Source organism: Zingiber officinale, chromosome 8B (assembly GCF_018446385.1).
Source record: "Zingiber officinale cultivar Zhangliang chromosome 8B, Zo_v1.1, whole genome shotgun sequence".
NCBI lineage: Eukaryota > Viridiplantae > Streptophyta > Magnoliopsida > Zingiberales > Zingiberaceae > Zingiber > Zingiber officinale.
In genome coordinates, this window is record NC_056001.1 from 1,749,366 (window position 1) to 1,763,897 (window position 14,532).

At 34.9% G+C, this 14,532-nt stretch overlaps 1 protein-coding gene across 1 annotated transcript; it reads right to left on the minus strand.

Annotated features, from left to right (window-relative positions):
• Positions 1 to 5,640: 5,640 nt before the first annotated feature.
• On the minus strand, positions 5,641 to 6,924 carry LOC122015605. The gene has a single exon (XM_042572589.1). It carries the CDS (start codon positions 6,922 to 6,924, stop codon positions 5,641 to 5,643), a length of 1,284 nt encoding a protein of 427 aa, XP_042428523.1.
• Between the last annotated feature and the right edge of the window lie 7,608 nt (positions 6,925 to 14,532).

Here is a 14,532-nt window from a genome sequence, read left to right on the forward strand (position 1 = left end):
TCAAGTTTTTAGAGTTACATAATTCGATTTAGTGTTGTATTAATTTTTTAACTTTATTGAATTTACCCCTATCGGTTAAAAATCCTAGCTACACCACTGTATCCAATCCTACGGAAGTATGTCTACGTCTCAAGTAGAGGAATTAACAATGATCTTGGCACATAGCGGTTGCAAGTTTTACACAGAATGACTCGCTGTTGGCCGAAACTTATTTCCTATTGAACAATTTGGAGTTTCCATTGGTAATCTCAAGGAATTTTCACTAACAGGATAAGTCTCTATATCTCATTGTCTCATTCATCTTTTATAATTTTATCTTCTTTGCTAATTTAATGAATTCCTATATCACTTGGCGATTTATCTATTTATTGATTCATTAAATATGGATTGCACATATGGTTTTTTACTTGCTATACTACCTTTTCCTTATATGTTGGTCCCTTGTGATTGTTTGTTCATTGAAATTCCTTTAAATGGATTTTCTTGGGGGAGGCACAATTATGCATTTACTTGGGAAAACAAACATTAGCTCAATCACATGATTCAATTCGGAAGGTATATCTAGATATGTAAGTGCAACAATTGCTGCCTTTTAATATCTTCTAGTAACAAGTTCTGAAATTTCATCAAGGAGCTAAGATACATATAAACTTAGCTCAGCATTTTCACTTTTTATAGTCCATCACGTATCTATTCCTGATTTTTTTTTTTATTCTTTCCATGTAAATATCATTTTTCTTTGCAAAGTGATCAGCTTTTATGATATATGACCAGGTCATATATTTAACTGGAAAAAGATGGATTTATTCCTAAACAACCACTTAATCAAATAATCTATTCATTTGAAGAAGTTTGAGATAGAATTAGCAATATTAAACATTATCTTGTAATATATATCTAAAAAATTATTGATAAAGTCTTATTAGCGGTACATTATCTCGATGATAATATTCATCGACTCATGTTCCAGTATCGTAGTCTACTGTGTCTTTTGACTAGATATGGACAGATAAATTATAGAACAATCCTTTGTATAGGAATTTCATATCTAAATTGAGCTCGAATTTATTTGAGCAACCAATCCGTGGGGGTGGGGGCGACGCCAATGTCACTACAAAAAAATAAGGGTTTAGCAGCGGTTTTTCAAGGCCTATACCAGCGGTTTACGACCGCTGCTAATCCTATTGCACCGGTTTTGTAACCGGTGCAGGTGTTGGCGACGCTAAATGCAACCGAAACGGTAATACTGACCGGTGGTTTAAACTTATAAACCGCTTCTAATGCTTATCAATAGCAGCGGTCTTACGGTGGGCCTTTAGGAGCGGGTAGTAACCGCGTATATAGATCAATATGGGTCGCCTTAAGGTGGACCTTTAGGAGCGGTTAGTAACCGATTCCGAAGGTAAACTTTTACAAACAGTTAAAATCGGTCTTATAACTTACTTTGCAATTTAAAAATGACGTTTTAGAAGTGGTCTAAAACCGACACAGAAGGATGATTTATTAGAGGCGGTTGTAAACTATTTCAGAAAATAGTCGTTTAGATGCGGTTGTAACCGATCCTATAAGTTTATTATATAACAGTGACACTATCTATAGGAGCAGTTTTAAACCGCCTCTAAATATACAGAATTACCATATTTAAAAATGCTTTTATATCATATTGTACCTATAGATTTCCAAAATGAATGCTCAATTTAAATCAATTGATAATATTAATATTTCACTGCACAAATCTAATTTATATTCATAACACAATTTGGATTACCAAATAAACAAGTCATATTTATATTTAAGTTCAAAATATTCATAACATACATTTAACACCACACTATACCACTAATACAATCCTTTCTTTAATTCCCAAAATATATAGAAACTTCAATAACAAGTTTTCTCCGCCAATAAAGCATCAAAAGACATTTGCTTCAAGCGACAAAAGGCATTTGCTCCAACCTTCAATAGCAACCTTCAAAAAAATGCAAACTTCAAATAATGCAAAGACATAGAAGGGAAAAAGACATAAAAGACTATATAGCTATAAAGAATGATGAATACCCTTGCGACTTTAGTAGTTGGAAAAAAAATACAATACAGGATGAAATAGAAATTTAGACAAGATCAAGGCACAAAGCAGCTATACATGGTCTTCATAAACTACTTTAACTCGTTCAATGCTTATCTAGTCAAGGTTGTGAGATATGATATTGCAGATCTACAAGATTTCCATCATCAACAAAACTCAATATGAACCATGAAATATCCAAGTTAAGTTCTATAAGGAATAAACAACTTTTTTAGAATTTTAGAGAGACCATGGTAAAGGATATCTCATTGTAGCACCTGTATAGAGGAAGTAGTCTGTAGTTTAATATCTCAAGGAGCAATATAGACATTCCAGGCTTGTTCAAAAATGAAATGAAATTAAAAAAATATTATTACCGAAATGCCTCCTCGTGGACTTCTATTGGTTGTGTTCCTTCATGTTTATCTTGAAGGTGACGATCCACAGTCTCTTTAAGTAAATTCTAACAAGAAAATAAATTGTTAATAGAATAAAAATATATTTAAAAGTCGACTTAAAAAGTGAAATATATTATTACCTCAATTCGTATTGCCTAGTCATCAATAAGGGCGCCTCCTTTCTTTCTACTTCTTCGACTCAATTGTTGTATTTCAATACGACTCGGTTTTCTTCCATTTTCTTGAGACTAACAGGATAACAAATCCACATTTAGCACCAAATATTAATAGCATAAATTCTTCTATTTGCATAACAACTTATAGAAAGAAAATAAAACAGTAATAAATTACATTGGTTGTAATTATATAAATTACAGTAATAACAACTTACAATAATAAATTCTATTTATATAAATTCTTCAAAAACTAACTATATACATTACATTGCTTGTAATCAATTTCTAGAATCTCATAAAACCTTGGAACTTCAAGGATAAGAGCATAAAAGTGTAAAACAGTAAATAAGCAGTGCGAAACTAATTGTAAGAAAGAAAAGAAATAATTTTGATTCTTACAAATTTATATTCCAATGATGGAATATTAGTGCGTCCTTGTGCATGAGTCCCTTTCTTTTTGTTCGCATTTTCTCTATTGATTTTTGAAGTTTTCTGGCACAAAAATTTATAAGGAAATTATAACATCTATAACATATATAAAAAACTATTAATACTAGTTGTACCTCGGTAGACTTCCAATAGTTACATAAAACTTCCCATGTTTGAAGTGTCAAGCCATGAGGAATGGGTTGTATTGCAACAAGCTCTTCTAGTGGAGTATTTGAATCATAAGATGTAGCTTTCACTTCGGTCCTCCACCTTCTCCACGCAGCCCCCATCATTTGCATTATAACTCTTCTATGGCAATTGGAGATACAGAAACGTGCCTATAAATATAAAATAAAATATATACATGATTTAAATTCATAATTGAAATTATGATCTTGTAAACTTACAGTAACAAGTTTCCATGCATCATTCAAGCGATTTGTCGGCATTTTTCTCCAATTTAAAAAGCTCAGGGGCAACACAACTCCATTCCGTGCAATAGTCCCAATAAAATTTGCAAGAGTCGGTTGTAGATCACCGTAAGGCTGTCCCCTTTCATTGAATTTCACTACCAGCATATGATCGGGATGTAATGCATGAATATCTCTCATAATAGTCTTGCCACGTTTTCTTTTCTGAGCTTGGGATGAAGACATGATCTCATTTTCATCTGAAAAATATAATTTTCACTTAGTGTTGCAAAAAATAATTTTCTATTCATATCCAAAAACATTTTTCACCTTGCTCATTAACCTCCTCATTTTGTAGCTCTAATGGTGAATGAGATGTTGTATCTTGTGATTCATTTTCATGATCAACTCCTCTATTACTCGATTCTTCTCTCGTAGATCGTCTTTGGCTATTTTGTATTAGCTTTCGCATTCTTTTGTTTGCCATTTTCAAAAGTTACCTACAAATCACAATATAGAAATATGAATGAAGTTTGAAGTGTAAAATCTGAAATTGTCATAAAATGTTCAAGCATAATAACAAAAGAGAACAAATTTTCTGCATTAAAAAAACATCTAGATAATTAACTTAGATATCAATAACAAAAGAGAAACAATGTTCCGCATTAAAAAAACACAAGGAATGAATTGTATTAGTCAAAATGCATAACTCTAGTAGCTGTAAGAAAAGATTTCTGTCAAAAAAAATTTAATCTAGTTGAAGTGGTTGAAGACCTACTTGAGCTGAAAATCACTATAAACAATAGCATAAATAGAGTTGGTGACGACAACACTAAAGAAACACTAACGAAAACAGAACTATGTTGTTCATCATGCTGCCTTCTTTAGTGATATTTACCAATATAAAAGTTATACAAAATTAATCTGATTTGATGAAGATTCAAAGGGACCGAAAGATAACATAATTGAGAACATCTAAATGATTGGCTCAAGTATCATCAATGACGTGGAAACTTTAGACCTTGTACACCATATATTTCTTTCAAACTATATCACAAAATAAGGGGAAAAAACTAAAACAGAAGCTCTAACAACACGAACTACATCAAACCTGATAAATGTAACTGCAAAACGCTAATAAAGAGTGCTACAAGGATATTTGTATACTTCTCAAATTCCATAAAAAAGTATCAAGAACATTGCCAGTGTAGAAGGCTTCCAAAATAGGTCAACACGAACTAATGTTTGAAGTATAAAAACTCTAACAGCAGATAGGATTCGAAAATAGGTCTAATAATCTATAGAAGGCTTCCAAAATCAATATTAAGCAACATAATAAAAAATCGGAATCAGAGGATGAAGGAAACAGCGGCGGAAGGAAGAGGCGGAGGTTATGGTAGCTGCGTACCTGGGAGGAGACGGAGGTTCCTGGCTCTGTGACTAGAAGAGGCGGAGGTCGGAGGCTCGTCGACGATGGGATGAAGGTGAGTGTGTTTGTGGTCTGTGGAAGGCGACGAGGCGACTTTAGTGGGAATGTAAATTATGTTAAGGTAATGTGAGGGGAGGGAATTAATAGCGGGAATGTGAAATTTGGGTGCGGGAATGTGAAATTTGGGTGGAGTCTTATTTTTATTGTATTAATATTCATATTTTGTTTAATTAATTTAATTTATTAAAATAATTTTAAAAAATAGGGAATGTAAATTATGTTAAGGCAATGGAATTTTGATTAATATTCTAGACCTAGACCGATCAGGCTCAAACCTGATCGGTCTGGGAGTCGCCTGATCGGTCTGTGGACCGATCAGTCCCTAGGTTGATCGGTCCCCAGACCGATCAGCCAACTCTCTCTGTGAGAGTTGGCTTCGAAGCCTGATCGGTCTGTGGACCGATCAGGCTATAGGTGGATCGGTCCCCAGACCGATCCCCCTACCTTCTTTGCCTCTGATTGTTTCCTGATCGGTCTGGTGACCGATCAGATAACTTACAGTGAGCCACTGTTTGGTTTCTGATCGGTCACCAGACCAATCAGAAAACCCATAGTATCACTGGATCGGTCTGCTGACCGATCCAATGCCCATGTGGATTTAGAAGGCCAACCAGTAAAGAAGTCCACGTATCACTAGCACATAACACTTACTCACTTCATTTCCACAATTGAATCAAATGAAAAATGCAGCCCGCATTTGAAACATTTTTTTTTCACAAGCATCAAATGTGGCAATTCCATTTTCCCATAAATCTTTCAATTCAGTCAATAGGGGGCGCAAATATATATCGATATCATTGCCAGGTGCTTTTGGACCAGGAATAAGGGTGGATAAAATAATAGAATAAGGCTTCATGCATTCCCAAGGCAAATTGTAAGGCATCAGGACAATAGGCCAAGTACTATGTGAAGTGCTTTGATTTTTAAATGGATTAAACTCATCAGCGGCGAGTCCCAAGCGTACGTTTCTAGGATCAGACGCAAATTCATAATGACATTCATCAAATTCCTTCCATGCTCGAGAATCAGCTGGATGCCTTAGATTTCCATCTGAAACACGTTTTTTGAAATGCCATTGCATATTTTCAGACGTCTTAGATGACATGAATAACCGTTGCAATCTTGGTTTCAATGGAAAATACCAAAAGACTTTGGCTGGAATTTTAACTTCAAGACATTTTTTTTTTCCACCTTTATACGATCTCCTTGATGATTTCTGCAAATTTTTCCATCTTGGAAGGTTACACACTTTGCAAGCCTGTTCATTCTCATTTCCCCCCCAATAAATCATGCAATCATTTGAACAATCATGTATTTTTTCATAATGAAGTCCTAAACTAGAAATTAATTTCTTTGCTTCATAAAATGACTTAGGCACTTGAGTTTCAGATGGAAGTACTCGACGAAGGAAGTCCAACAATGCTGTAAATGACTTATCACTCCATTTTCCATTCACTTTCAGTTGAAATAACTCAACAAGGAACGACAGTTTAGAAAACTCTGTGCATCCGGTATATAGCTGTTGTTTCCCTTCCTCAATTAGTCGATAGAAATCTTTAACATTAGACTCCATCGGTGTATGACTCGTTGATGCTCCAATGTAATTTTCATTACTTGTAGATCCTTCATGAATTCCAAATGCATCATGCAGCATTTCTTGTACCATCGGTTCATGGCTAGTTACTTCAGAAACTTGTTGCACTGAATAATGAAGTTCTTTGTTATCATGATCTTGTACAATTAGTTTTTCTCCATGAAAATTCCAGATGCGATAATCTTGTAAAATACCATTTATCATCAGATGTTCGTGTACTGTCTCACGATCATGACTCAATGAATTTATACATTTGCAACAAGGACATGGTCTCGTGACATCTGGAGCCGCATCACCAAATGCATAACGCAAAAAATATAGGATTCCCACCCGATACTCAAGACTGCCATGTGGCGCAGCCATCCATTGCTTCTGCATAATTTGATGCTGTTCAATAATTTATAAAGGTTAAAACATTGAAGCAAGATTTATCAAAAATTAAAGAAACTTCGTAGATAAAATTTCCAAGAATTCAACAAACATATATATAAATACAATTACTAAATATAAAAATGAAGCTTATCATCATAGACACGTTGTAAGCAAACTACAATAATAAACTTGAAAAATAATACGGATAACTCGTAGAAAAAAAAAATCAAATTAAGGGATTCATTGGAAAATTTTACAAATCTACCGGCCAACACAAATTAAACCCTAATCGATTATAATTTTTATCACCATTAACATATAAAAACATTGTCACCATACGAAAACTAAACCAAGAAATTACCTCGAGAAACAAAATCAAAGGCGATTTATGATGTGGATGTCGAAGGATGATGCTAGGGTGCAATTAATCTGATGTGTCGCTATAATAGAGAGGATCACTGGAACATAGATGGTCGATAGAAAAGAGAAGGTCGCTGGAACAAAGAGGGTCGCCGAAATAGAAAGGTTTGCTGGAATTGTGAAAATAATATGAGATGCGAACATGGTTTTTTATTAATCTCGTATGTACCCTTTAGGAGCGGTCATAAGTTCCTTTTAGGAGCGGTTCTAAACCGCTTCTAAAAGGAACTTATAGGAGCGGTTCTAATAACCGGTTCTATATGTGTCCAATAGCAACGGTTTGACGACCGCATCAAAAAAATCTCAATTGAAGCGGTTTTAGGAGCGGTTACACTTGACCGATTCTATTGGATCTGCTGTTACAACCGCTTCATCAACCGCTGCTATTATTGTGGTCCTAATGTCCAATTTTTTTGTAGTGTGTCATTATTCCTTCAACCAAAAGTTCCTGTGATTGGTTTATATTAAACATATTTCTGAACTATGTGAAAAAAAAAAATCAAAGTGTAATCGAGCAAACGCACATCAAAAGAAAAAGGGAAAAAAAAATTTTCTAAGAATCCATCATTTTTTTTTTCACTTTTGGGCTGACAAAAAGAATGTTGGGTCAAAAAATTAGGAATGCAATAGAATCCCAACATGTCACAGAATAGAAGAGAAATATGCAATAGAAGAAAGGGAGTGTCTGTTTATCTTTAAGACTCTGGACATAAACAAGAATCCATAGCATTCATCAAAACCCTTATAATCAAACAGAAGCAGAAGGAGACTAAGATCTGGAAAACCCCTACTGAATCCTTGAATGAGAAACTAAAAAAGAAGAAGAGGAAAAGATCTGAGTGATGGCGGCGCGATGATTTCATGTTCCACCAGTCTCTCTGTGCCTGCACTCTGTATTGTTGGATTTTATCTTTATTATGTCGACTTAATTATAATTTGTATATGCTACTGGGACTGAATCCGTTTAAGTGATCTAATTTAAAGTTATTGACTTTTAGAATTATTTGATGTGAATCACATATATGTAGAATCCATTACTCGCATCCATTATCATCCATGAGCATAATAGATGTGTACTATATAATGGATTGATCCTCAGATGATTAGGACATATTTTGAGACGTCTCTTTATTTCTCATTGACAAAGAGGATTCAATGCCGCCAACCCTAACTCCTCCGGAAGACCAACCTTCTTCTCCTTCTTTTTCTTCCACAGGATTATCGGATCGGCGAGCTCTACATAAAGAACAATGACAATTCCGTAGCATTCTGGATCTTCATAATTATAATATTTCATATTTAATTATTATACCAAATTTACGGATGAAACTAGATCCTTGTTCTAGATGTCTTCTTTGGTTGAGTTCTTATCTGTTCTTGGAATTCATGAGTAGAAAAAACTCTAATTTCTATCATGCATCTCAGGTCCAAGAAGGAACTCAAACCCAAGAGCAAAAAGCAGAGAACGAGAAGACAACGATGAGAGCTAAGAACATCTACAATGGTTGGAGTTTTTGGAGAGCTCATTTGTTGTCATATCTGTGTCACGTCAAAAGTGAAAAATTTCACACATCTTTCCACTATAAAAAAACTCTCAACATTTTCTTCATGCGTCTCACACTTTAATTTTCATTATATATATTTCTCATCACTTCTTAATATTTTACATTATATATAATTAAATTTTTATAAAATTTAAATCCATAAATTACTAACATAGAATAATATTAATAATTAAAAAATACATAAATATTACAATACATCAAATAAAAGACATAAATTATAATAATATATATAAAAAACTTAAACACATCTACACTAGACCACTTAATTTTTTCAATCATTTTGTCATATATATAAAGTTGTCCTAGTGTCATTTCAATAATAACTTCATAAGAATTTCATAATCCTTATAAAAGATCACGACTTCCCGCAAAGCCATTTTTTTCATTTGATATTTTTTAATATCATATCATCTTTATCGATGTTTTGTTCCATTGTGTCGCACTCTCTGACTTTGGATTTGACCTTCCTCTTTGTTGACTTTGCAATATCGGACGAATGCAAACTTCAGAATTATCCACATCAACACTTGTACCTGGATTTGATGTTGAAGTCCTCTCTGATTCAGATGTCCTTGCCTTCTTGTTAAGTAATGACCAATTGATTGTGGAACATATTTCTCATACTCTCTCAGAACTCTCCACACACGCATATATTTGAAGTCATTGTTGTTGGAACCCCAAGGTTGTTTTGGTGTGATCAATAAGTTAAGTTAGGTCATGTGTTTTTCTAACCTTGTGTCTAAGTGTGCAGGAGCTTAGGAGTACAGGTAGCCGAGCGGAAGACGCAGCTAGCGAGAAGGACGGCACGCGGTGCGTCCGAGGGACGAGGCACTGCGGAAGAGTACACCGGCAGACGAGAATGAAGCGTGTGGTGGTTCCGAGGGACTAGAAGCCGGAGCGGAAGATTGCTCAAGGAGCAAGAGATGCAGCTAGCGAGAAGGTCGACACTTAGTGTGACTGAGGGACGAGGACTGCGGACGAGTACACAGGCAGACGAGCAGGAACCACAATGCGATTCTGAGGGACGAGAAGCTGGAGCGGAAGCCTGCTTGAGAAGATCGAAAGTTGGGTTCGGGTGAGCCCTATTCCGGATGGCAGAGATCACCCAAGTAAGCGAAAGACTCGGTTTGAGGCGAACAGAACCGGAGCAGAAGACCCGGGCTGAAAAAGTCAACGGAGTTGACTGTCCCGCCCGAGGCGCCCGGAGCGTATCGGGGCGCCCGAACCATACCAGGGCGCCCGGAGTTGACTTTTGACCAGATCGAGTTTTGACTCGATCTGAACGTTGGGGGATAAAGTTTATCCCCCCCAGGGCGCCCGGAACGCGCCCCGACCAAGGCTATAAATATAGCCTTGGTCCAGAAGCTTTTTAACGAACTCAAGAATTGTAATTCCAACACTTGTGTGCTTTAGTTTAGAGTTGAGCTTCTGTTTCTGTGCTTAAACGCTGTAAAAGGCTTCTCAGCCTGAAGGAGGTACTAGTGCTTCATCTTTCTTGGATTAATAACCTCCCCAGTTTTAACCAAGTAAATCCCGATGTGCCTTTTACTTCCTTTATGTTTTATTGTTTACTTTATTTATGCAAGTGTTAGTTTAAGAGTTCGAGAATGGTTGATTTTTATTTTTGTGTTTATAGGTTATCCAACCCCCCTTTTAACCGGCCGCAACGGTCCTACAATTGTTATTATGTTGGCTTTCCACATATTTAGTGTATTCTCCAACACATCCTCATCACTCCAACCGCTTTGACGATAAGTATAAAAATTATTATGGATTACAGAAAATTTATTTACCATAGGTGCAAACCTATAGTAATGTGATTTTAGCCACTGATAGCTTCTCGTCATAGATCCAGTGGATCGATGCTTGTTGTAGTAATCAGCTATACGTTTCAAAAAAATTTAATCCTTCTGGTCATTACCGTATCGGTGCTAATAGTTGTCCATGACTTCACAAAGAGCACGTCTTCATAGAGAGACCAAAATCTTCATTTCAAATCATCTTTCTCCAGTTTAACTTCAAGCTCTTTTTGTGATGAGTGTGATGGCCACTGATTTGCTAGAATAAATGATGGCGTCAGAGATTCTTTGTTGTATATAGATGGGTCAATAATAACTCTTCTTGATTCATTCGAAAGCATGACTGATGGTTGAGTAGGAGAGAATACATAAGGAGAAGACATCCTAAATTGATTACCCATGACTGACCAATCTTACAGTGGATACCTACCTAATAGAGCTGGGGCGACGTTACTTGAATTTATCAGAAAATTTTGAGAACTTTGGGAATTTGAGAAATTTGGAGGATGTTGTGAAGTAAATGAAATATTTTAAAAATTTAGAGGGTATTGTGAGTGAGAGAAAAAAATGATGATATTGAACATTTGGAAGAATACAAGTATTTTGAGAAGATGTATCGAAGAAGCGGCTCAATAATCATGAAGCTGCTTCTTCATTTAATCCAAGGAACTAGTGGGAGGGAGCTCCTTCCCTTAGCCACATAAGGATCATGTAGATAGTGAAAACTTCCAATGAGCTCTCGTGGATGCCCTAAGTTTAAACAATGTTGCCACAGTGATGACTTTCATCTCAACTATTCCTCGATGAGATAGGAGGAAGAGAAAGGACTGATGGAAGGTTTTTACAGGGAGATTGTTACAACTAACTTTAGAACATCTATTAGTTTTCTTATCTAAATTTAAGGATTCATTCCTTAAATTTAGAGTACTATTCATAAATATTAAATTTAAATAAATCATATTTATAAATATAAAATTTAGAGAATAGATAGAATATTTAGTGTAAATATTTTTAGCTATTCTATTTAAAATTTAGGTTAAAATTTTTTAGAGAAGATAATTGACACAATGTTTAGGGGCGTAAATGAGTCAAGCTGCTCATGAGTTATTCGAAACTTGATTCGATAAAAGTTCATTTGAGTTTGTTTAATGAGACTTGTTAAAATAAACAAACCAAGCTCAAACTTCATAATATTTGGCTCGTTAGCTTGTGAAAATATTCGTTAAGCTCATGAATCAACTTTTAAATAAAAAAATAATAATTTTGATATTGAATTTATATATTTTATACTCTACTTATGAAACATGTTGACAAATATATTAAATTTATTTATTAAAATAAAATTATAAATTTTAATAAGAATATTATAATTTTCTCTAAATATATAATTTAGGTTTTAAAGAATATTTAAATTTATAATTTATATTTATTAAGTTCGTTATGCTTGATAAAAGTTCGAATAAGTTCGTAAGTCATGAATATATTTGTTAAATAAAGCTCGAGCTCGTCTCGATTATAAATGAGTCAAACTCATATATTAAAGAATTCGACTTCACTAGGCTAGATTATACTTCTAACAACGCTGCTAATTTGTTTATATATATATACCATCAAATAATGTGAAATATGTCAATTGGAGAAATAATGATATGTCTAATTGCGTAGTATCTTTTACAATTATGGTTTACTTTAATTAGGCCTGGCCCGGTGGCCTAGACTTGCTATTGAAATTAATTATTTTAGGCGAAAGAGCAACTCTGAGAAAGATAAATTATTCTAAACTCCCTATATGTGTAAAAAAAATTATTCTCACTCTACCGGTATATAAATTTTTATTTGCTTAAATTTTTATACACCTATTTACTTAATTGTCCTATTTTTTTAATAAAAAATTTAAAATGATATATAATTCCTCTTAAATTCACTACATTTAAATTAGAATATAGTATATTTTTTTATTAAATTGAGTACGACTCTTTTTCTGCATGATCAATCGATTGATATACTCAATTCTAGTTAAATGAGATTAAATTTAGGAAAAATTATACCATTATATTTAGATGAGAATCCTTCATTATTTTTATAAGTACAAAACGTAAAAAGTCTAAAATGAAGTATAATTACTTATAAATTAAGTTTCATTTAACTAGTATCGAGTATATCAATTGATTGATCAGGCGAAAAATGAGTTATACTTAATTTAATAGAAAATATACTATATTTTAATTTAAATATGCTACACTTACTAGAAACTATACCCCTTTTAGACTTTTTATATCTTAAAAAATAAAGACAATTAAGTAAATTGATGTGTATTAGAGAGTTGAAATAAAGAAAAATTTACATATATAGAGAGTGTGAATAAAATTTTTTTTAGGTAGGGAATGGGGAGGAAATTGAATTTGCTATTAAAGATTTTAGGTCAATTTGTTGTTAAGATAATTTAATTTTAAAAATCCCGTTTAAATTTTTATTATTTTTAAAATACCCTTTATACTTTATATTTTGTCAGTAAAATGCTCTTAAAATAATATATATATTTTTCCATTTTAAATTTCTACCTAAATCATTCACTAATCATAAAATAATATTTTAGAGTATTTTAATATCAATAAAATAGTATTTTAAAAATATCATTTTAAACAATATTTTAAAAAATAGATGAGAAATCACCCTACAGAAGTCAATGCATAAGTCAATGCTAAGCTAACAATTAATAATTTTTTTAAAAATATTGAGTTCTTTTTCAATTACCCACATGCTGGGCCACTCTCAACATCATCTTCAATTGAGGTAACATATCTGTCTTACTTTTCTCATTCTTTTACTCTTCTTTCGTTTGACTTGTTCAATGATTTCGATGTTCATGAAAGGATTGTTCTAATATCTCAATGTTTACCATTGGATAAAATTGTTCTAATGATAATTGATCCTGTCCGAGCGCTGAGTCGACGGACACTGGGGACGTGACACGCTAACTGTCTCCAACTGGTGTCGTAGTTTCTCCGGCGAACCTGCAAAGAAGCCGAGCCAGGAGAGGTGTTCCGGCGATGACCCTCCGACGCTCAAGTCAGACAACGGGAGAGGCAGCGTAATGTGGCTACAATAGATCAGATTTTTTCGCATACCTTCGTCGACGTATGGGGGCCCTTATATAGGACCCGGGGAAGCGCGGACACGCTTCCCGACATGTGTACGCTTCCCCAAACATACCTTAACAAGCCTGTGTCAGAAAAGTACCTCTGCCGTCATTCCGCAATCGTCCAAGCATATCCCGGATGTGACGGTGGAAGCTTCCACCGTATGATCTTGTGTACGGCTTGGCCGCCAACTCTGCTGCATGTCGGCGGCAAACGTCTCGAGAATGATGTTATCCCCTGCCTCCTTTGTCCTCTTGCGCTCCATGTCTGTTCCCGGGCCGAGCGGGTCGGCCGCTCGGCAGGCATCACTTTTGCATCGGTCATATACTCGGATGAGATTGCTCTTGCCTGTGCTGCCTTGTCCACCGGCCGAACGGACCTCCCGTTCGACCTTGAAACCCTTTTTACCTATGAGCATCGGAAACCCGACCCCTAGTCGGGTTGTCTTCATTTGGTTCGGTGATTCACGGCCGGCCGGCCTGCATCGCCCAGTAGGTCGACCCGCTTAGTCCGGTCGGCCGGTCTCAGGCTTGAATCTCTTGACCTTTGACCTCCACGTGTCATTGACCTTCCGCCAACGAGGGTCCCCCGTCCTTATCACCGGATCAATAATCATTAAAACAATTCAAAATTACAATGGCAAAAATTTGAGCCTACACAAATATTATCTATTAA